Here is a 17,622-nt window from a genome sequence, read left to right as displayed (position 1 = left end):
CTCTCTCTCTCTCTCTCTCTCTCTCTCTCTCTCTCTCTCTCTCTCTTTCTCTCTCTCTCAAATAAATAAAAAAATTAAAAAAAAATAAATCAGATCCAAAGAGAACCACGAAACATGGTGATATCTAGGCAAAGGGAGGCTTCATTTGAGCCTCCATACAGAAGACTTTTTTACATTTCATTTGCACTTTTTGCTACCAATTCAAAAAATGAAAGCCAATCTACAACTCTAAGGAAGAACTGGCCCTATTGGAAGGCCTCTGTCTCTTAGAAGGTATTAAAGCAGCTTGCTAGGTGAATTATGCTGCTAACTTAGCGTATCTTAGCCTACTGAATATTTACTACATGCTAGGTACTATGTTAGGCTCTTTATAGATGTTAACTTCTATGATCCTCAGCCAATTAGGTAAGGCAGGTATAACAAAAGGAGTTCATGTCACACTACTGCAGTCCGCTCTTACAACTGATGATGGTGAGGCCGAGTGAGGTGAAGGACTTGCTGAAGGACAAAACCAATAAATGTAGTCACAAATCAGCTAAGACTTCTCAAAAATAGGTGTTACCTGCTACCCCATGCCACTTCCAGAAAGGAGAATTTTTAGGCGATTTCTTATTCTAGTAATACTAGTACCCAATCCTCCTTGATTTTTGAGATCATGTAAAATTGGAGGCACCCACAACATGGCAGTTTTCTGTTGGTGTGTTCGGTGCTCGACCCAAAGCAAGCATTATCCTTAGTGACCAGCATAGACCATGGACAGTGAGAACAACAGAGCAGCAAAATGCCCAGCAGCTTGCCTAAGCCAGGGTATATACACATGCAGCAGAAAATGCAAAAGAAGAAATTGTTCTTATCCAAGTAGTGTTCTAGCTACTTGTATATTTTAAGTCATATGTTTTCAACTCAGTCCTCTAACTCATGTTTTCATAAATACAGCTTAAGGCTCAGAAGACAAATGTTTTCACACAGATTTTCATTCTATTGCCTTGTCTGGACACAGTTCACTTATGAGGCCAAGGACAATCTCTTGGTGGCCAGAACCTGTGAGACTTTCACTGATAGGATTTGCCCTATAAATACAAGATTTGTCTCTCCTATATCCTATTAAGGAATAGGATAGACTGTAGGCAGTGCCTCTGGGGAAAAGAACTCAAGTAATGAGCACAGGAAATGGCTTTTCACTTAGGTAACCATGTGCAAGGAACCCTATAAAACCAGAGGAAGATCTCTGGACGGTACTAATGTAATGAACATTTTACAGAAGTGCCCTAGCACTTAAAGACTGCTACAAACATTTTACTTGAGTCTCAGGATGGGAAAAGAAAAACAGCCTACCAATGTTGAGGCAGTTAGCACATATTTCATCTTATGAATGAGTTCCATGTTTAATACCTAACAGAACGAGTTCTCTTAGGTATTTAAATCTATAGACAATATAAGTTCCATGAAGTCAAGATACAGTCCCTGGTTATCTTTATTTTTCCCCCTTTTTTAACTTTATTGTTGCAACTCAGCCTTTAGAATGTGGCTGGCATATAGTAAGTTATCAGTGAGTAACTATTGAGGAAATGAAGCAACATGATCATGATTTTATAAAAAAAGAAGTGGCAGATTATAGAATTTTTGACACTACATGGCAAGTTTGTAATAAAGCAATCTAGGCAAAGGGGAAATCACCCTAGGGAAAGCACAGGTCTGACAGAAGGCAGCTGGGAAAGCACCACAGTCTGCTCCTTGAGAGGAAGCTCCAGACAAAACAAGTGCTAGCAGCACCACACAACTACTTGGAATTTTCTTCAATACTTTCTAGTCTGTGAAGAAGCTAGAAAATGGGATGCACTACAGTTAGCAAAAATACCTTGTGGTGAGACTTAGAGCCCAATCATAATTTACATTTTCAGATATGTAGCTCTCTAAGGGCATGGCTTCTGCCCTGATTACTAATTAATGAGGTGCCAAAAGGCCTCCTGGAAGGAAACAGTGCTGATGATGTCTGTCCTGTGGGACAGAGCAGCTCTGTGGTCTAAGGTGGCAGGCAATTCCTTTAACATACATTTCAGTAAATTAAAAGAACAAAACAGGGACAGAAGGCTTACAGAAATGGAAGCGAAAATTTTTAAGAGAAATGTGGGCTCTCAACCCTCTAGCGTGGTGGAAAGCCAAATCCCTATTATAAGATGAATCTCATCAAATAAATGCACGTTTTTGTGGCAAGTGTACCTTTACTTAATCAGTAGGCTGAATTCTGATGCAAATTTACTGGTACAATTTAAAGAATAGTGCAATAAAACAATCAGGGCAATGAAAAAGGATAAAAACCCTGAAACAAAGCAGTAGCCTCATTCTTAAGGCACAATTCCCTTCTTGCTCAAGCTCTCTTCCCACCATCAGGCAACTGTGTATTATGTTGGGGGACAGAAGCAAGAGCCAAGTACCACGTGGCCCTGCTCCAGGCATGCCCTGAACATCGGGATACAGAGACTATCCTGTAACAGTCTCTCATATCTTTACAGTAGAGACAAATGAGACAAGGAAATAAGTGTGGTGATCATAGTGGAAAGTTCCTGGGCCAGCAATTTCCACCTTCCAGAAAGAAAAAAGCAGCTGGGGTGGGCTATTTCTTGACTTATTACTTATTTTTAAGTGCTGGGCATCTAACCCAGATCCTCCTACATGCTAGGCAGTGCTTCTACTTCTACCACTGAGTTACAGCCCTTCCCCACCCAACTTTTTAAAGATGCAGATATTATTAAATGAGACAGTTGGTTAGCACCTACCGTTTGATTTTTCACTATCTGCAGGTTTCATCTGAATGGGATGATGCATCTAAAAACACAAAAGTGAGAAAGTAAAGGCAGATTGAACAACTGTAAAACCAGTTTCAGAAATGTGATACTAGTTTAGTACTGGTGCTATTCCAAGGGAACACAAGTAATAAGACTTCTCCCAGGTAAAACTGTCTATGTTAAAGACCAAGCAAGCTTTTATATTCAGCAATATAACCCTTTTAAGTCGCACTGTAACACTGTACTTCACACCTTGGACTTTGGAATCAAGCTTGAATTTAAAACCAGGTTCTGCCACTCAGCATGGTTGCTGTCTTTATAATTATTGGTTTTATCATTCATTACATCTGTGTCATTTTGGGCTAGTGTTTTGAGCTTCAATATCCTCATCTGTAAGATGCAAATAGTACTTGCATAGAAGGGTTAAATGAGAAAGTTCTTCTTATATAAGCAGAAACGAAGGGTACTGAAAAAAAATATTGTTATTGTATTACTACACATTTAAATGTGGGTTGCTGTTTCTCTTCTGGCCATTTTACATGTCTGTTTTGTGAATTTTTCTTACGGGTCATAGAGTGATTTAAAAGACTAGCACCGGATTACTCATTTTTACTAAATGCTAAATATAAAATAGGAATGCTGAGCCACTGAAAATTTGGAGGGAAGGAAAAAGGAAAGAGTAAGGAATGGTAGAAGGGATACATGGACTTATGGTTATGACCAGTACGTATACAGAGTAGAAGGAACTTAAACCAAATGGGGCTGAGGTCCTGAATCCTGGAAGACCCTGATGCTCCATGGTTCTTTATGCAATGCCAAATGCACCACTTTGCACAATCCATACAGTTCGCTCCAAGCACATAATGCTACCACCATTTCCAATTAAAATAAATTCCTGAAACTACTTTCAGAGGTCTTCTGGATGCGTATTTCATCATACCCTAAGGAACACAGAAGCTACAGGGTGGATGGAATCACTGGCTGTGCAAATGCTTTTATTATAACAGGTCCCATTCTCTCTGAACCTTTAATTTCCCCAGTGGACTTCCATCACTCGAAAGCCACAGCTCGGGATTTTATCTAATTTAAATGAAAGGGGAATGGTACTTGGCTCTGGCACTTATATGAGAGGAAATTATTATCGGGCGGACCATGTGTACCTAATACATGCCAGGGTCTTTAGAACACAAGCAGAAGAAGACAGGGAGGATTCCCAAGAGATATGAGGCTAAATAATTCACAGCTGCTTTGATTTCCCTGAAAAGCATTAAGCTGTTATGCACAGAACATAAGCGTTGGGATAGCAAGTCTCCAATTTCCCACTTCATTTGTTCATATACTCAGTTTGTGGAGGAGAGATTACAGTGGGAATGGAATGTGTAGGGTCCTAAATGGCCAGTCTTTTAAAAAAAATTGTGGAAAACAAACCTTTAGAAACTGGCAGAAGTAAACTGTGAAAACCCTTCATTTGGGTTGAGGAATGTGGCCTGTATACTACAGTAACAGATAGAAGGATACAATAAAATGTTTGGAAAACACTGACAGAGCCCTTGAGTAAGACTGTATCTGTCATTCTGCAAGCATGGAATAGCTACCAAAGGGCTGACTCTAGGCTCAGGCCAGAGAACAAAGGCCAGGTGAAGAAGCATCTCCACTTCAGTGCTCATTGTGTGTTTGGGGAGACACTGCTGCAAACAGGCAGCTGAGCAACATGAGAAGAGATGGGGAGAAGCAAGAGAAAGCTGCTGCATCACTGGCACTCAATTTTGCTTGGTGAGGAAGGCAAATGTTTCCCAGTAAGAGTTCTATAGCTCTAGTTCCTGGAGTTGGCACTTGAGGAAGAGGGATGACACATGAAACTCACAGGATATCCCATGCAGAGATACAGAAGTAAGGGCACACAGAGCATGAGGAGTGCATCATGTGCAGGGGAAGAGCAATGACGGGGGGATGTGGACAGGGTCAGTATCAAGTGCTGAGATGGCCTCTAAGCCAAGGAACTGAAACTCTGTCAAAAGTTCACGGTCAGGTATAAAAGATTTACGGGCAAAGGCAAAAATATCAATATTTTAGTCCAGGAAGGTTACTTTGGCTTAACATGGAGGATGGATTATAAAAGAGAGACACAGTAGGCAGGAAGAACAGCTACGAGGCTTCTAGAAACAGTCCAGGTGGACTGAAGGTATGAACATCAGTAGTATAAGGGAGAGCTCCAGGTCTAGACCACTAGATTGACTAGGGGAAGCATTGCCGAACAGGGAAATGAGAGCAAGCAGTTTGGAGACAGCTAACACGTGCAGGTCTGGACATATTAAATTGATGTGGCTGTGATGTACAGAAGAGATAGACATATGGGACTAGTGTATGAGGCAGGCCAGTACTTTACAGCCTATTGTGGGAGGTGGTGGTGTAAGCCACAGGCATCAATGAAGCTGTCAAAGAGGAAACTGAGGGTGAAAAATGATGACAATGATGTCTCCATGATGATAACATTGGAGAAGATCTGGAAAAAAATGTCTAGAGGGAAAGAGCAAACAGGCAGAATCAGGAGCAACTAGTTCCTTCCATGGGGCAAAAGGCTGGGGGTTTCTAGCACAAGGAGATATTCAGAACAAGTGCTGTTAGAGGCTATGATGACATTGCCAAACCATCTCTGACTCTGGCAAGTAAAACAATTTTTCAAGGAATTTATCAAGGCAGGGGCCAGAACTCCAGGCTGTAGGGAGTGAAGGAGCCATGGAGAGGACACAGGGGATATGCTGAAACAAGACTACTATAGTGAAAAAAAAAGACTTCTATATTGAGATGATCAGTTGTGCAGGGGGAAGCTAGTAAGATCAGTGGAAGATGGGAGCACAGAGTGGTAGGTGGGGCTTTCTGTTCTTACATTAGTTAATGTACTAAAACATCAGATGAGACTCACAGATTAAATACATAGGAAAGAGGACCTAAGTGTGTCCATGTTACATAGGGAACACAAGAATGAAATGAATATGGCTGTTTCCCTCATGGAAGGAACAGTCCATTATAGTTATTAATATGTGCATATTTTGAAAAAGCTGTTGGCAAACATCGGAAGGGGAGCACAGATAGATATGAGCATTTAGGTTTATCTGTGAAGTATACAGCTGACTGGAAGAGAAAATCTAAGAGCAAGAGAGGCAGTACCATTCTACAGTAAAGCTGAAAAAGGGCTCTGCAAATCACAGTCCAGTGCTCTTGGTTTATAGGTCTGAAGGGAATAAGTGACTCCACTAAGGACACACAGCTGGTTAATGATAGAGCTGGGATCAGAAATCTAATCTCCCTTCTCTTACCCTGGTGATGGCTCCCTTACATCACATTGCTTCTCCACAGATGTCCAACATGGGACTTGGACATGTGGGTCTTCAATTAAGAACTGCAGGCTTTACTCATTAAAGGAGCTATACAAACACTTGTTTGAAGATGTAGGCAATGTCCCTCTAGCTGAAAGCAATCTTTCCTTACTCTAAACTCCCACAACACTTTGTCTCTATAACTCTATGGCTACAGTAAGACTTCACATTTTCTTTCCTTATAGCTCAGCATTTAGAAGGCTTAGGGAAGTGATAGCAGTCGTAAAAAAATGCTACTGTCACTATACATTTAAATTGTGTTTTGGTCTTTATCAGTCCAAGGTGGGTGGCAGGGTGAGGGGGGTGCAGATCTACTTTCTACTTAGAGACCTGGACTGTCAGACCCTGGTGAAATCTGAATGGGCGGTCACTATGATATGAATATGCCCTGGAGACAATTTAGATAATGTATGTAAAGCACTGTGACCTTCCTTGAGAAAGATGCTCAATCAGTACACTATTAAGAATGGCTCATTATCATGAACAATTTATTTCTGAATTTCTGATCACATACAGGATGTAAATGGCAAAGAAGACAAAAGCAACAATGGAGGAGTCATTTCTATAATGCTTTATTTTCTCAAAATTTTATGATCCTAGGAAATTTGGGAGATATCTTGAGGGAAGCAGGGAAACCTTTGTAAAAGAGAAGGTTTCCTAGTTTAAAGTTTCAGCCTGTAATAAAGGGCCTTTCCCCACAGCACAAAGGGTTTCAAAGATTTCAGTTAGTATAACTCTAAGACTGCCCATCCTTTCAATTGTTTCTGCTTTTAGCAGAACAAATGTTAGATGCTAGGAATGCAAGGAGTCCTCAGCATGATGGAGCTTATAGTGTATAGTGTGGACAGGCAGAGCAACCATCTTCCAGAGTACAGGATGTGTTGTACTAAGACCTGCAGTGTGGAAACCTGGGAAACAACGCTGAACACAGACTGAGGGAAGACAAACTGGAGAAGGCATCTCAGGTAGGTCAGTATTTCAGTTCCTTACTATATTAGCAATACAATTATTAGGAAATGTGCAAATGACATTTCAGGAAACATAGTATGAGAAAATAGGTTACACTGTTCCTAAAGAATCATGACATTCTTAGCAGCAGAGGAAATACTAATGGTTCTTAAACATCAGTAATCAAAAAGAGTACCAAGAAAACCCCTCCAAACTGAAAACATAGTAAGACTAATAAGAGAGGATAAGGTGCAAGAAAAAATGGTAAATGCCTAAGGTAAAAAAATATTATAGTAAAAGACACATTGCCATCAATCCCCCTTAAAATATTCCCCCTGACTTCAACCATACTTATCTCCTATTCCTACTACTTTCACAGACAGTTCTGGAAGCCCTCCTTAACTAAATGTCTTTAATTGAGCTGTTGCGGCTGCATCAGTATCCTGAACTGATTCAAGACAGGTACCTTTCACGGTTATTTTGACTTTGGAGAAGAGCTTGAGGTCACATGGTACCAGATCAGTGAGTGAGGGGTACGAGGGCACAACAGTTTTACAAGCAGGAGCTTCGCTGCTGGGTGGGATGTGGCAGCAATAACATTCATCGTATTTTGATTGCACTTCAGAAAAGGGCAGGAAGGATGGGATAAAGTTTATGTAAGGGGAAGTGTTTGAAGGGGATTAAGGAAAATGTCTTTTATAATACATTTGAAAAATTTAAACATGCAACATATATTTCTATTGCTCATTACATATTCATGATTGGAGAATTTTAAGAAAGGAGAAAATAACCTAAGTTTACTCAACTGTCAACTAAAACCACCCCAGATACCAGAACTGGCATTCCGAGGTTGTAGCCTCAGCACTTTCCTCAAGAGCTAAAGATGAAATCAATGGGGTCAGAACTGCGACTTCTCAACATTACATCCAATGTAACTGGGGAATTTGGCCATTCTGAGGCTAGAGTTGCACCAGGCTGGAATTGGCTCTTTTTCCTGTGTTCTGCAGTGGGAGGTTCTAGTTGACAAGACCAGCCATGGCCCAGAGAATTAATTAGTCTCTATCCCAGTATGCCTAATGTCTCACCAGCTATGAGGGACTCCCAGAGCCAGGATGGAGACTGATTCCCCAGGGGCTATTTCCTTCTTTGGTCTGTGGCAAGTGAGTGCATGATCTCTGAAAATTTCTGTAAGGGTTCTCCCAAGACATGTGTGTTAATTAAATTGAGGCTGCATCTCCACAATGAAACAGAACTGACTGCATCTGGAAAAATATTCAGCGATCTGTACTGTCATAATCTGTCTATAGTGTTTGATGAGTCTTGGAATTTTATTTTTATTTATTTATTTATTTATTTTTTTCAAAGTTTTATTGACAAACAGATAGCAATGAGACAGTTTCAAATCAAATCGGAAGGACAGTTTCAACAAATAATACACTGCATATATTCTTCTTAGTGGTTAATTGCTGCACAAGATGCGGACCTGTGATCCCATTTACAAACACCATTAGAACAAATCACTCCATTCATTAAGAGAATGCAACTATATATCTATCCCAACCTCTTTGAATACACAGATACAAAATGGACATTCATCGGTATACCCCATTTTTTCTAAGTTCCGTTATTGAATATTATAGGTGTGTAAACTCAGCAAAATATTCTAAAAGAGTCCAGTAGCCTATAATAGCATTGGGTCTTATATTTAACTGGCAATGTCAGAAATTATTGACTTGAGTCCCCCACAGCTCAACTTAACAGCATGGCTTTATTTCCTATATTTCGACTTCATACTTTTCTACTGGATGGTTAAGACCAAGGTAAAGCAGGACCTATGCTACAACTAGAGTTGTAGCTTTTTGGTCTGAGAAGGTCAATGAAATGCCCTCAGGATTTGTCCTGAGATCCTGTACCTCAGATTGTAGAACCTTCATCAGTGCAGCCATGTGGATGAGTCACGGCCATTGCTTGGCCAATGTGCTCTCTGTGAAAGCCTGAGAGAGTGTCTTCTCCCCATGTGACTCTCCTTAGGCACACTCTATGTCATCGATCACTTTCCTTTTTGGCCCCATAATCTTCTTGATCAGAAAATTTGGGACACTACCGAGGTACATGACGTTACAGTACAAGTTCTCATATGTCCTGAGTCTTAATTGACCTTAGAAGGTTAGGGCCAAAATGTTGGCTTTCCTTGTATCCTTCCTTTTTCTCTAATTTGGTCTGCAAACTTAGGTTGTTAACCATCCAGAAGAAAAGCTTATTGTTATTATCAAACGATTTGGGCTATCAATCTTAACCTCACTATCTCACTGCATTTCAAACATCTTAGGCATAATAAGGAACAGGTATTTTTCATCAAGTATTGATATGTTGAACTTTAAGTCCCTACATAATATGATAAAAAACATTTAAAAATTAGATTATATTTTAAAAAATAGGATAAAGAATTCTATGCTTCTCATGTGTCTTGGAATTTTATAAACACCAGCCTCTAACCATTCCCAGGGTAGTTTCCCTGAGTCATGACGAACATGAGTAATGCGTCCATCATTAGGGCTTAACTCAGTGGTACTTAACAGCAAGCTTATAAGGCAACGGGAGAACTACGATTTGCTCTCTGCAGTATACTTGTCTTGGGGAAATGGCAATAGTCAAGAGTTCTAGAAACAGATCATGTCCATGGCAGTATAACTGATCTAACACATTTCTTCAAGTTCACACTTCTGTGGAGAAAGGCTGTAAATCTACTTCTTTAAAGATTTCTTTTTCATTGTATTATAGAACATCACTTGCTAAAATTACATAGTAAGGTCCTGGTTAATGTCTCAGTCTTCCTTTTGGTCCGATTTATTTAAAAACAAAGGAAATATAGTGAAAGGGTAAATTCCCTTCCTCCTTTCCTCTCTCATGGTGTGGGCTGGGAGACCAGATCTCAGCATGTTCCTTAGATACCAGATGTTGAATTTCTGTTATGTCTATGTATTAACTACTAGCATCACCAAAGAGGAAACCACTCAGAAATCACTCACTGTGGCCCACTAGAGCAGCTCCTCAGGCTACTCAGACTTTCAATGACATGAGCTTGAAGGTAGGCCTGACTCTTACCTCGTTTCCACCCCAAAGTTGAGAACATGCTTGAGTGACAGCAGGTGGCTGCTTCTCTGACACTGGTGTACACGACATGGCTGTCACATGCTTCCATCCTGGCATCCCTGGTGGGAAGCTGCCAGTGCTCTAACACCAGCTTTCCTGTATAATGCCTGACTTCACCTTTTGTCCTGTCCAGCAAGTAGGTGCCAGGTGATTTTCTTTCCAGGTACACAGGGCCCTAGAATTGAGCTGTCCACTGCTGGACTTTAGAATGGCTGACCTCTGGCTGGACCTGACACTTCACACTTTTCAATGTGGTGACCTTAGATTTGTCCCAGAAGAGCCCAGCTGTAGCTCATCAAAATGAAAATGCGGATGCAACTTTAGAGCAAAGTCATTACGCAGGGTCTCTGGGGGTGACTGCATGCCCAGAGCGTTACACCCAGTTCTGGCAAGAGCTGTCACTGCCAAGCATCATGCCAGGAGCACAGGGACTAGGTAGAGCCACAGCACACTGAGTTCACTGGCTGCACTTCTCTAGAGTCCCATGAAACATGACTTTATGTGATTTTTCCCAACTCTCTGCACTCCATTCCTGTGATGCCTCCATGGGACTCTTTGTGAACACAGGCCTCCTCTAAAAGACAGAGTCTGGGGGGAAGCCGAGAGCAGGGTGGCCCGGCTGGGTTGTCACATACAGGAGAGCTCATGTTGAATTTGTTTAAGCCCAGCCATCAGCATCAATCGGTGAGCTAACCACCCTTCACAGGAGATTCAATGGAACATACCATTTTTAACCTGAAATGGGTTCTGCAGTCATTGTAAAGCATCTTATTATTAAACCTATCCTGACCCTTGAGAGAACAGCCATGCTGGCACATTTTATAAGCTTACTGCCCATAAAATATTTACAACTAGATAAAGAGAGGAGAGAAAAAAAAATTCTCAAGAGCAATATGCCAAATGAGAAAATGAAACGACTACAGCAGTAAAGTCATACTGATGTTTTTATTTTGCTCTATGACAACACTAAACAATAAAGGATACATAGTATCTTGATTGTTTAATAACTGAAATACTAAAAGCACTTGTATTTTCTGGACTTCTTTAAAATAAGTTATGAATGGTTAAAATAGGTTTCAAAGTGTTGCCCTCAACTAGAGGCAAGTTGTCCCCCAAACTTAGAGTCTATGCACACATCAAAGGTTCTTCTGTTACAGGAGAATATCCTCAGAAGTATATGAGTTGTCCTGTCTGTGCAACTAATTTTGTCATTTCATTCACTGTTATTTTATGCTCCATACACTGGGACTGAGAAGGAAAAAAGGGAGCTTTAGACCCTTTCAGTTTCTTTTTGTTGTCTCAAATGGTGAGCAGCATGGTCAACTTGCTAAAATATTTTTAATAGAATGATATCGCTCAGGTTGATCAAAATCAGCATTTATCACTGAGACAAAGTTAGCTTTGTGGTTTAGGGCTATTCCTGGTAAATGACATGGAAAATTCATAAAGTATTTACAATTGAGGAAATCATCCCTTCACTCTCAAGTTTTGAAGCATTTGCTATAGGTTCTTCAAGCATGTTAACTAACTTAATTCTCCCAATGGCTCTGTGAGATTGATACTTAGAATTAGCAAAAGGAGAAACAGAAATTGATACTTAGAAGTAGCGAAGGGAGAAACAGCTTACACAGTAACTTGGTTACTTCAGAGAGCAAGAAAGTAGGATCAAGGGTTCAAGTCCAGGTCTGTCTGGGTCTGACATGCCCAAAACCTCTACTCCACACCACCTCTAGCATGCATCCATGTGCTGTGCTGTAACTTAGGGGGATTGGTAAGAACCTACACAACTACTGTGATCTTCCTCTTCCTTTTCCACAGTAGACATGAAAACTGCTTTATTTCTGATCAAAATTTTCTTTATGAAAAAAATACAGGAAAGTTTAAAGTTAATATTTGCTGACACATTTTTATGAAAGTGTTTTAAACCATGAAAAAAATGAGAATGGGGTAATAGCAAAAACACGCTGTTCTTATCTTCCTGGTAAAATTCCAACTAGGGAAAAAACTCAGCGGCAACAAATTACAATTTCTTCCTAATGGTCACTACGTTCTGTGAAGGACTTAAAACATTGGCTTTCTAGTAAGTGCTCAGTAAGGTTATTGTCTTAATGATCATTATTGTACATAGGATATGAGTTTTCCTGAAGGGAAAAAGAAAAGGTCCCATTGGGAAGCAAAGTGAACATGTTGGAAAGAATGGCCTTTCTTGGTCCCTGGGGAAGTACAAAGCCAGTACTGTTCAATTCTAGCTTCTTTCATGTATACTCAAAACTCAGGGATGGAGAAAGCCTCAAGGAACACAGAATTCTCTATCTGTTTTTGCTTTACTGGGGAAAAAACAGCCTTTTTACCTATAACAATACAATCTACTTACATTTTTGTTAAAAATAATGCAGTATACTACAGGGGAGAAGTAAGCAATCTAACTGTTCAGTCCCAGAAAAAAATAAAAAAAAAATAAAACGTTGCAGGAAAATTAGATTACTCTGGGTAGAATTCTATGAGGGAATTTGGAGTCTGTTATGGTGATTAAGTCATCATTTCTGACAGATTACTCTAATCGGCTGTCAAATAACATTCCACAACCCCATCTGTAACTTGGCATCCTAGTTATTCAGCTTGTTACCGTCTGTGTATAAAACACATACCAAACAAGAGGAGGTACAGACTAGCATTTATTACACTCATTAGCTGTGATTAGGTTCTGTGTTTTCATACTAAATAATAACACAAGCTTCCATTTTGCTTTGTTTATTCTTAAAATTAGAAGAACAATGAATAGGCTTAATATGGTAGGTATGGGCCATGAATGAAAAATATCTGTAATGAACAAAGTTTGAAAATAAGCATTCAGAAGCAGGGCTGTTTAAGTGTAATCCTTTCTTAGGTTTATTTTATACTTGGAATTATTATTGCATATAGTTAAAAAGACAATCCTTTGCTACTTTTTAACCCTCCTAACAGATTTCACACCAAAGTAGCTATTACTTCATTCTAGAGGTATTGCTATTATTGTGTTTAGCATTTTTGTAAAGAAAAACTTTTGTGGTAACATTTAAACCCTCCACTTTTTGTCACTGTATCTTTGTGGTGTAATAATAATGGATGCAGTAGTTTGAGCTCCCAAATAAAAGCAAAGCAGTTTAAGTGTATCTAGAAATATCTTGTTAGGATCTATATGATTTCCAGCCAAACGCAAAAATGGAACTGGAGGGTATAAGTAACTCTGAAAATAAAGGTAAATGGAAAACTCAACATGACAAAAGCCTTCCAGGATTACAATCCTGCTGAAGTTGTACTATGACAGCCACAGGTACAGCGAAAGACCATGAAGATGCTGTGTGATGGGATGATTATAGTCGCTACTGATGAAGGAGCCAAAATCAGCAGAAGGTAATCATTTGCCCTTATCACTATGTGGGAAACATCCTGCCATCTTTTCTAACTATGATTTCTTTTTGATCATGGACTCATCTTCCAAAGCCAATGATGGATACATTAACACTCATTCTTCCAGATGTTACCCAGATGCTAAATTAGAACTTTCAGGCTAATTGAGCAAAGCAGAATACAAACTGAAATAGCAATGCCTGACCCAGCCATTAAGTAGTGGTCTAATGATCTAGTAGTTCATTTACATTTTTAATACTAAATTCTGTATGTCATAAACTTGGCAGAATATAATTTTTTAAGATAAACAAGCCTGATTTAAAAAGCAATCATCTATTTCACTCTAGTCCCTGCCCATAATGACCTCCTCCAGCCTCACTGTCAGCCAGCCTTTGGCTCCATCTGCAACACTTACAGTGAACAGGAAGCTCACTACCATCCAATTCTCCACATCCAGTGAGCCAGAATGAACAGAGGCCTCCACTTAAGCAACCACCCTTGCCAGCCTTCCTTCTCCCGGGGGAATGAAGTCTATTTTGTTTCATGGGCCCTTCTACCTGGGTCTCCTAGTGTCTGTTTCTCTTTGAATACCCAGCTCTGAGCACTGGCCTTTTAACTGGGGACAAGTATCCTCATCCGGGCCTTATAAACTCATTTTCCAAGGCTCTGCTGTGCTAATGATGATCTCTGGTTTTGCTTTTGAGAGTGATCTTTACTCAGACCCTTTAAGCCATGCACCCATCTCATTTCCACAGGGATACATTGGACACTGAAACCTATAATGGACCTGACTTTTGGTCAGCCACCAGAAACTGGTGGTACTGGACTGAGACCACTGCTCAGGGGGCAGCATCTCAGGATAGGAGCATCTCTGCTGTCCTAGTCCTCTCACGTCACAGTCTGGGACCACCCGTGAATTCATATAATATTCTTATTGGAAATCTCAGTTTTGAGCCATTGCTACTAAATTTATTCCTTACCTCTTATTTTCTTTTTTCTGTCTCCTTTCTGGTGACTGCCTTTTACATTTGTTTAAAATGCAAGGTCCAGAATTTTATTCTTTGCTACAATTTTCTGTGGTCTTGGAGATTAGATTCTAGCTCTTAGAACTATGTTCCAGCAAACACCATGCTTTGATCCGAGGTTACTTTTCCAGGCTTTTCATTTTTATGGTGTATTTCTCTTCTAATCATGTTGTTCAACTCCTTATTTCTATCGCTTCTGCAAATATGCTCATCTACAAGAAGGTCCAATGACTCTCACACACATAAACACAGCACTTCTCTTGGCAATACAACATGCATTTGTTACACAGACACTTGTATTACGTTCAATTTTTGTAAGCTATTTCAAATTATTGGAAGTCTTTCCAATAGTTCATCTGCTATATTTACTATTTTTAGCTTAAGTAAAATTAAGCACAGGCTTGATGACTTAAAATAAGAATATAATCTAAGTCAACTATGAATTTGATGAGTATTTTGTGTGCGATACAAGGCATCCTTCATCTGCTTCAAGGAACTTCAATATTATTCATGCTTTATCCAGAAGTCTCTAGTTTTCTTTCAACTTTAAGGCAATCTAAAACCATCACAAAAGTACTCCTCTAACAAGCAAATATTTAAAACCTCTGGTTCAAAACTAACCTGGAAAACTTAAGCAACTGTGTTTTATTTTGACCTGCTGACAGGATATATCAAATCAACTGGAAAACACCTCTGAATTTCATATTCCAATGAGCCTTCCATAGCTTAGTTACCCAGTCTGGAGTTGTTTCAGTTGATTTTCCAGCCACATTTATTAATTAGTGTCTAACATTTCCACCTTTTTGCCAGTTGGAGCCTGTCATAAAAATTATTACTTGATTGGTTTAGGAATGACAACTTCATTTACAGCAGACAAATAAATATGCCTCATTCAGTATTCCTTTGCCATTTATTTATTTAAATACTTCCATGGCCTCTGGGATTTATATTAAGTGAATGAAAGTAGATAACCAAGGTAACTGTCATTTTTGAATCATGTTTAAGCAGAAATGATTAAGTGTTCTCTCTCTCTCTCTCTCTCTCTCTCTCTCTCTCTCTCTCTCTCACACACACACACACACACACACACAAACTTTAGAATTTCTTACTAAAATTAGTTCATAAGTATAGAATAATGCCTCAAAGGGCTACATCATATTACCCATGTTTACTATGTAAATCCATTAAACATCTGACCAATACATCTGATACTGTTTTTTAGCAGCTATACTTATTCATCTCATCTTCTACAGTAGTACTAACTTTGGTTCATATTTTTTGCCAAATGAAGATCTCTCTTTTACTGCTGCTAATTCTCAGGAGTTTGAGTTTCATTTTACTGTCTATTTTGATTTTCATGTTCTACTCTAATGTATGAGATTGCTTACTAACTTCGGAAATGACTTGTTGGCAGAGCTTAGGGAAGTTAGAATGATGGTTCAGTTGTTCCATAGACAGCATTATCCTGAAACTCAGTCTGCTAATGATAAAATTCGAGGTTTATATCTTTAAAAATACAGCATGTGGGGGCCTGGGAGATGGCTCAGTAGAGTAAGCGCTTACCTGGCAAGCGCAAGGGCCTGAGTTCAATCTCCAGTTCTGCCAAAAAACAAAAACAAAACAAAACAAAAAAACAGCATGTGACCCAAAATTAAGTGGCAAAGGTAAATGCAGACAGTTAATGCAAGAGCTGCATATGGCAGAAACAGTAAGAAATGAGGCAAAAGTCACGCATGGACAGCTTTCGATCTGCAAAGGCAATCGGCTTTCATAACTTCTTACAACTCTAGACACATGTCACTTAATAGGGACTTGGGACATTTAGTAGTGAAAAGAACATCATAGAACTATGAGGTCTGGACTTGAATCTTGTCTTTTTCATCTGCAAATACAGCAAATCACTTGACCCCTTTAAGCCTACATAAACTCAATTTTGATGCAAGGAGCAACTCAGAAAACTCGTAACAGGACTGTAAGGACATCAAATAATATACATAAGAGTAAAGTAAACTCTAAAGTACTATAGGATCATAAACTTTTTGCTTACTGCATTTAAGGGTCATATTTAGAGCAAAAAAGGCTTTATGACTTTATACATGCTCATGTCTCATCTTGTGCTTCTACAGCAGAGTAGGGTTCTATATGCCCCAAAGTACTGCAATGAGGAATAAGGCACTGAGCACACACTCCCACCTCTGCATCACCAGCTTGTAAGGAACTGCTGAGTTAAAAAACATGAGGAAGGAAGGAGGAAAAGGGGAGGAAGGAGAGGGGAATAAAAACTATTCTTCAGAGTTCACTGATTCAGCAAACATTTTTTTAGCACCATCTATGGTATAGAGCTAGGCTGTGAGAATGTACCTGTCCTCAAGGAATTTGGAGCTCAGTATGGAAAAAACTGAAGGGTCAAGAATGGAAGAGATTGGAGTATAGCGGGTGACGGATAAATAAAGCACATGATACAGTGAATTGTAATAAAGGAATATTTACTTTTACTTTCTTAGAAGTGTGAGACGGCATATATGTGGTTGTGGTATTATATGGATGGGATATAGTGTATGGGCAAGAATGTTCTAGACACTGAAGAAAAAGGGCCACAATATTGACACTGCATTTCACCCTTTAGCAGTCACATCCGTGTGTGTGTGTGTGTGTGTGTGTGTGTGTGTGTTTGTGTGTGTGTATCCATTAAAAGGCAAAATTTTCACACACTACTATGTGTGTGCTGAGGGTAGTGTTCAATCTTAGTGCCCAGACTCTTTTTTTTGGACATAATTTTATTGATAAACAAATAGCAATGAGACAGTTTCAAATCAAATCGGTAGGACAGTTTCAATAATTAACACACTGCATACATTCTTCTTGGTGGTTAATTGCTGTACAAGATGCGGACTTGATAAGCTATTTACAAACACCATTAGAACAAATCATTCTATTCATTAA

At 39.4% G+C, this 17,622-nt stretch overlaps 1 protein-coding gene across 11 annotated transcripts in view; it reads right to left on the bottom strand.

Annotated features, from left to right (window-relative positions):
* Celf2 (CUGBP Elav-like family member 2) overlaps positions 1-17,622 on the bottom strand; it is a 598,848-nt gene that overhangs the window by 81,970 nt on the left and 499,256 nt on the right. For 10 of the 11 annotated variants that reach the window (XM_023701316.1, XM_004641262.2, XM_004641263.2 and 7 more), the window contains one exon: positions 2,778-2,826. In XM_023701316.1, coding sequence (XP_023557084.1) covers positions 2,778-2,826 — 49 coding nt within the window. Of the gene's footprint in view, positions 1-2,777; positions 2,827-3,038; positions 3,131-17,622 lie in introns of those variants that run through there. The other variant, XM_023701319.1, reaches the window with a different exon arrangement.

Source organism: Octodon degus, unplaced genomic scaffold, assembly GCF_000260255.1.
Source record: "Octodon degus isolate 3935 unplaced genomic scaffold, OctDeg1.0 scaffold00133, whole genome shotgun sequence".
Lineage (NCBI taxonomy): Eukaryota > Metazoa > Chordata > Mammalia > Rodentia > Octodontidae > Octodon > Octodon degus.
This window is presented reverse-complemented; position numbering and strand designations above follow the sequence as displayed.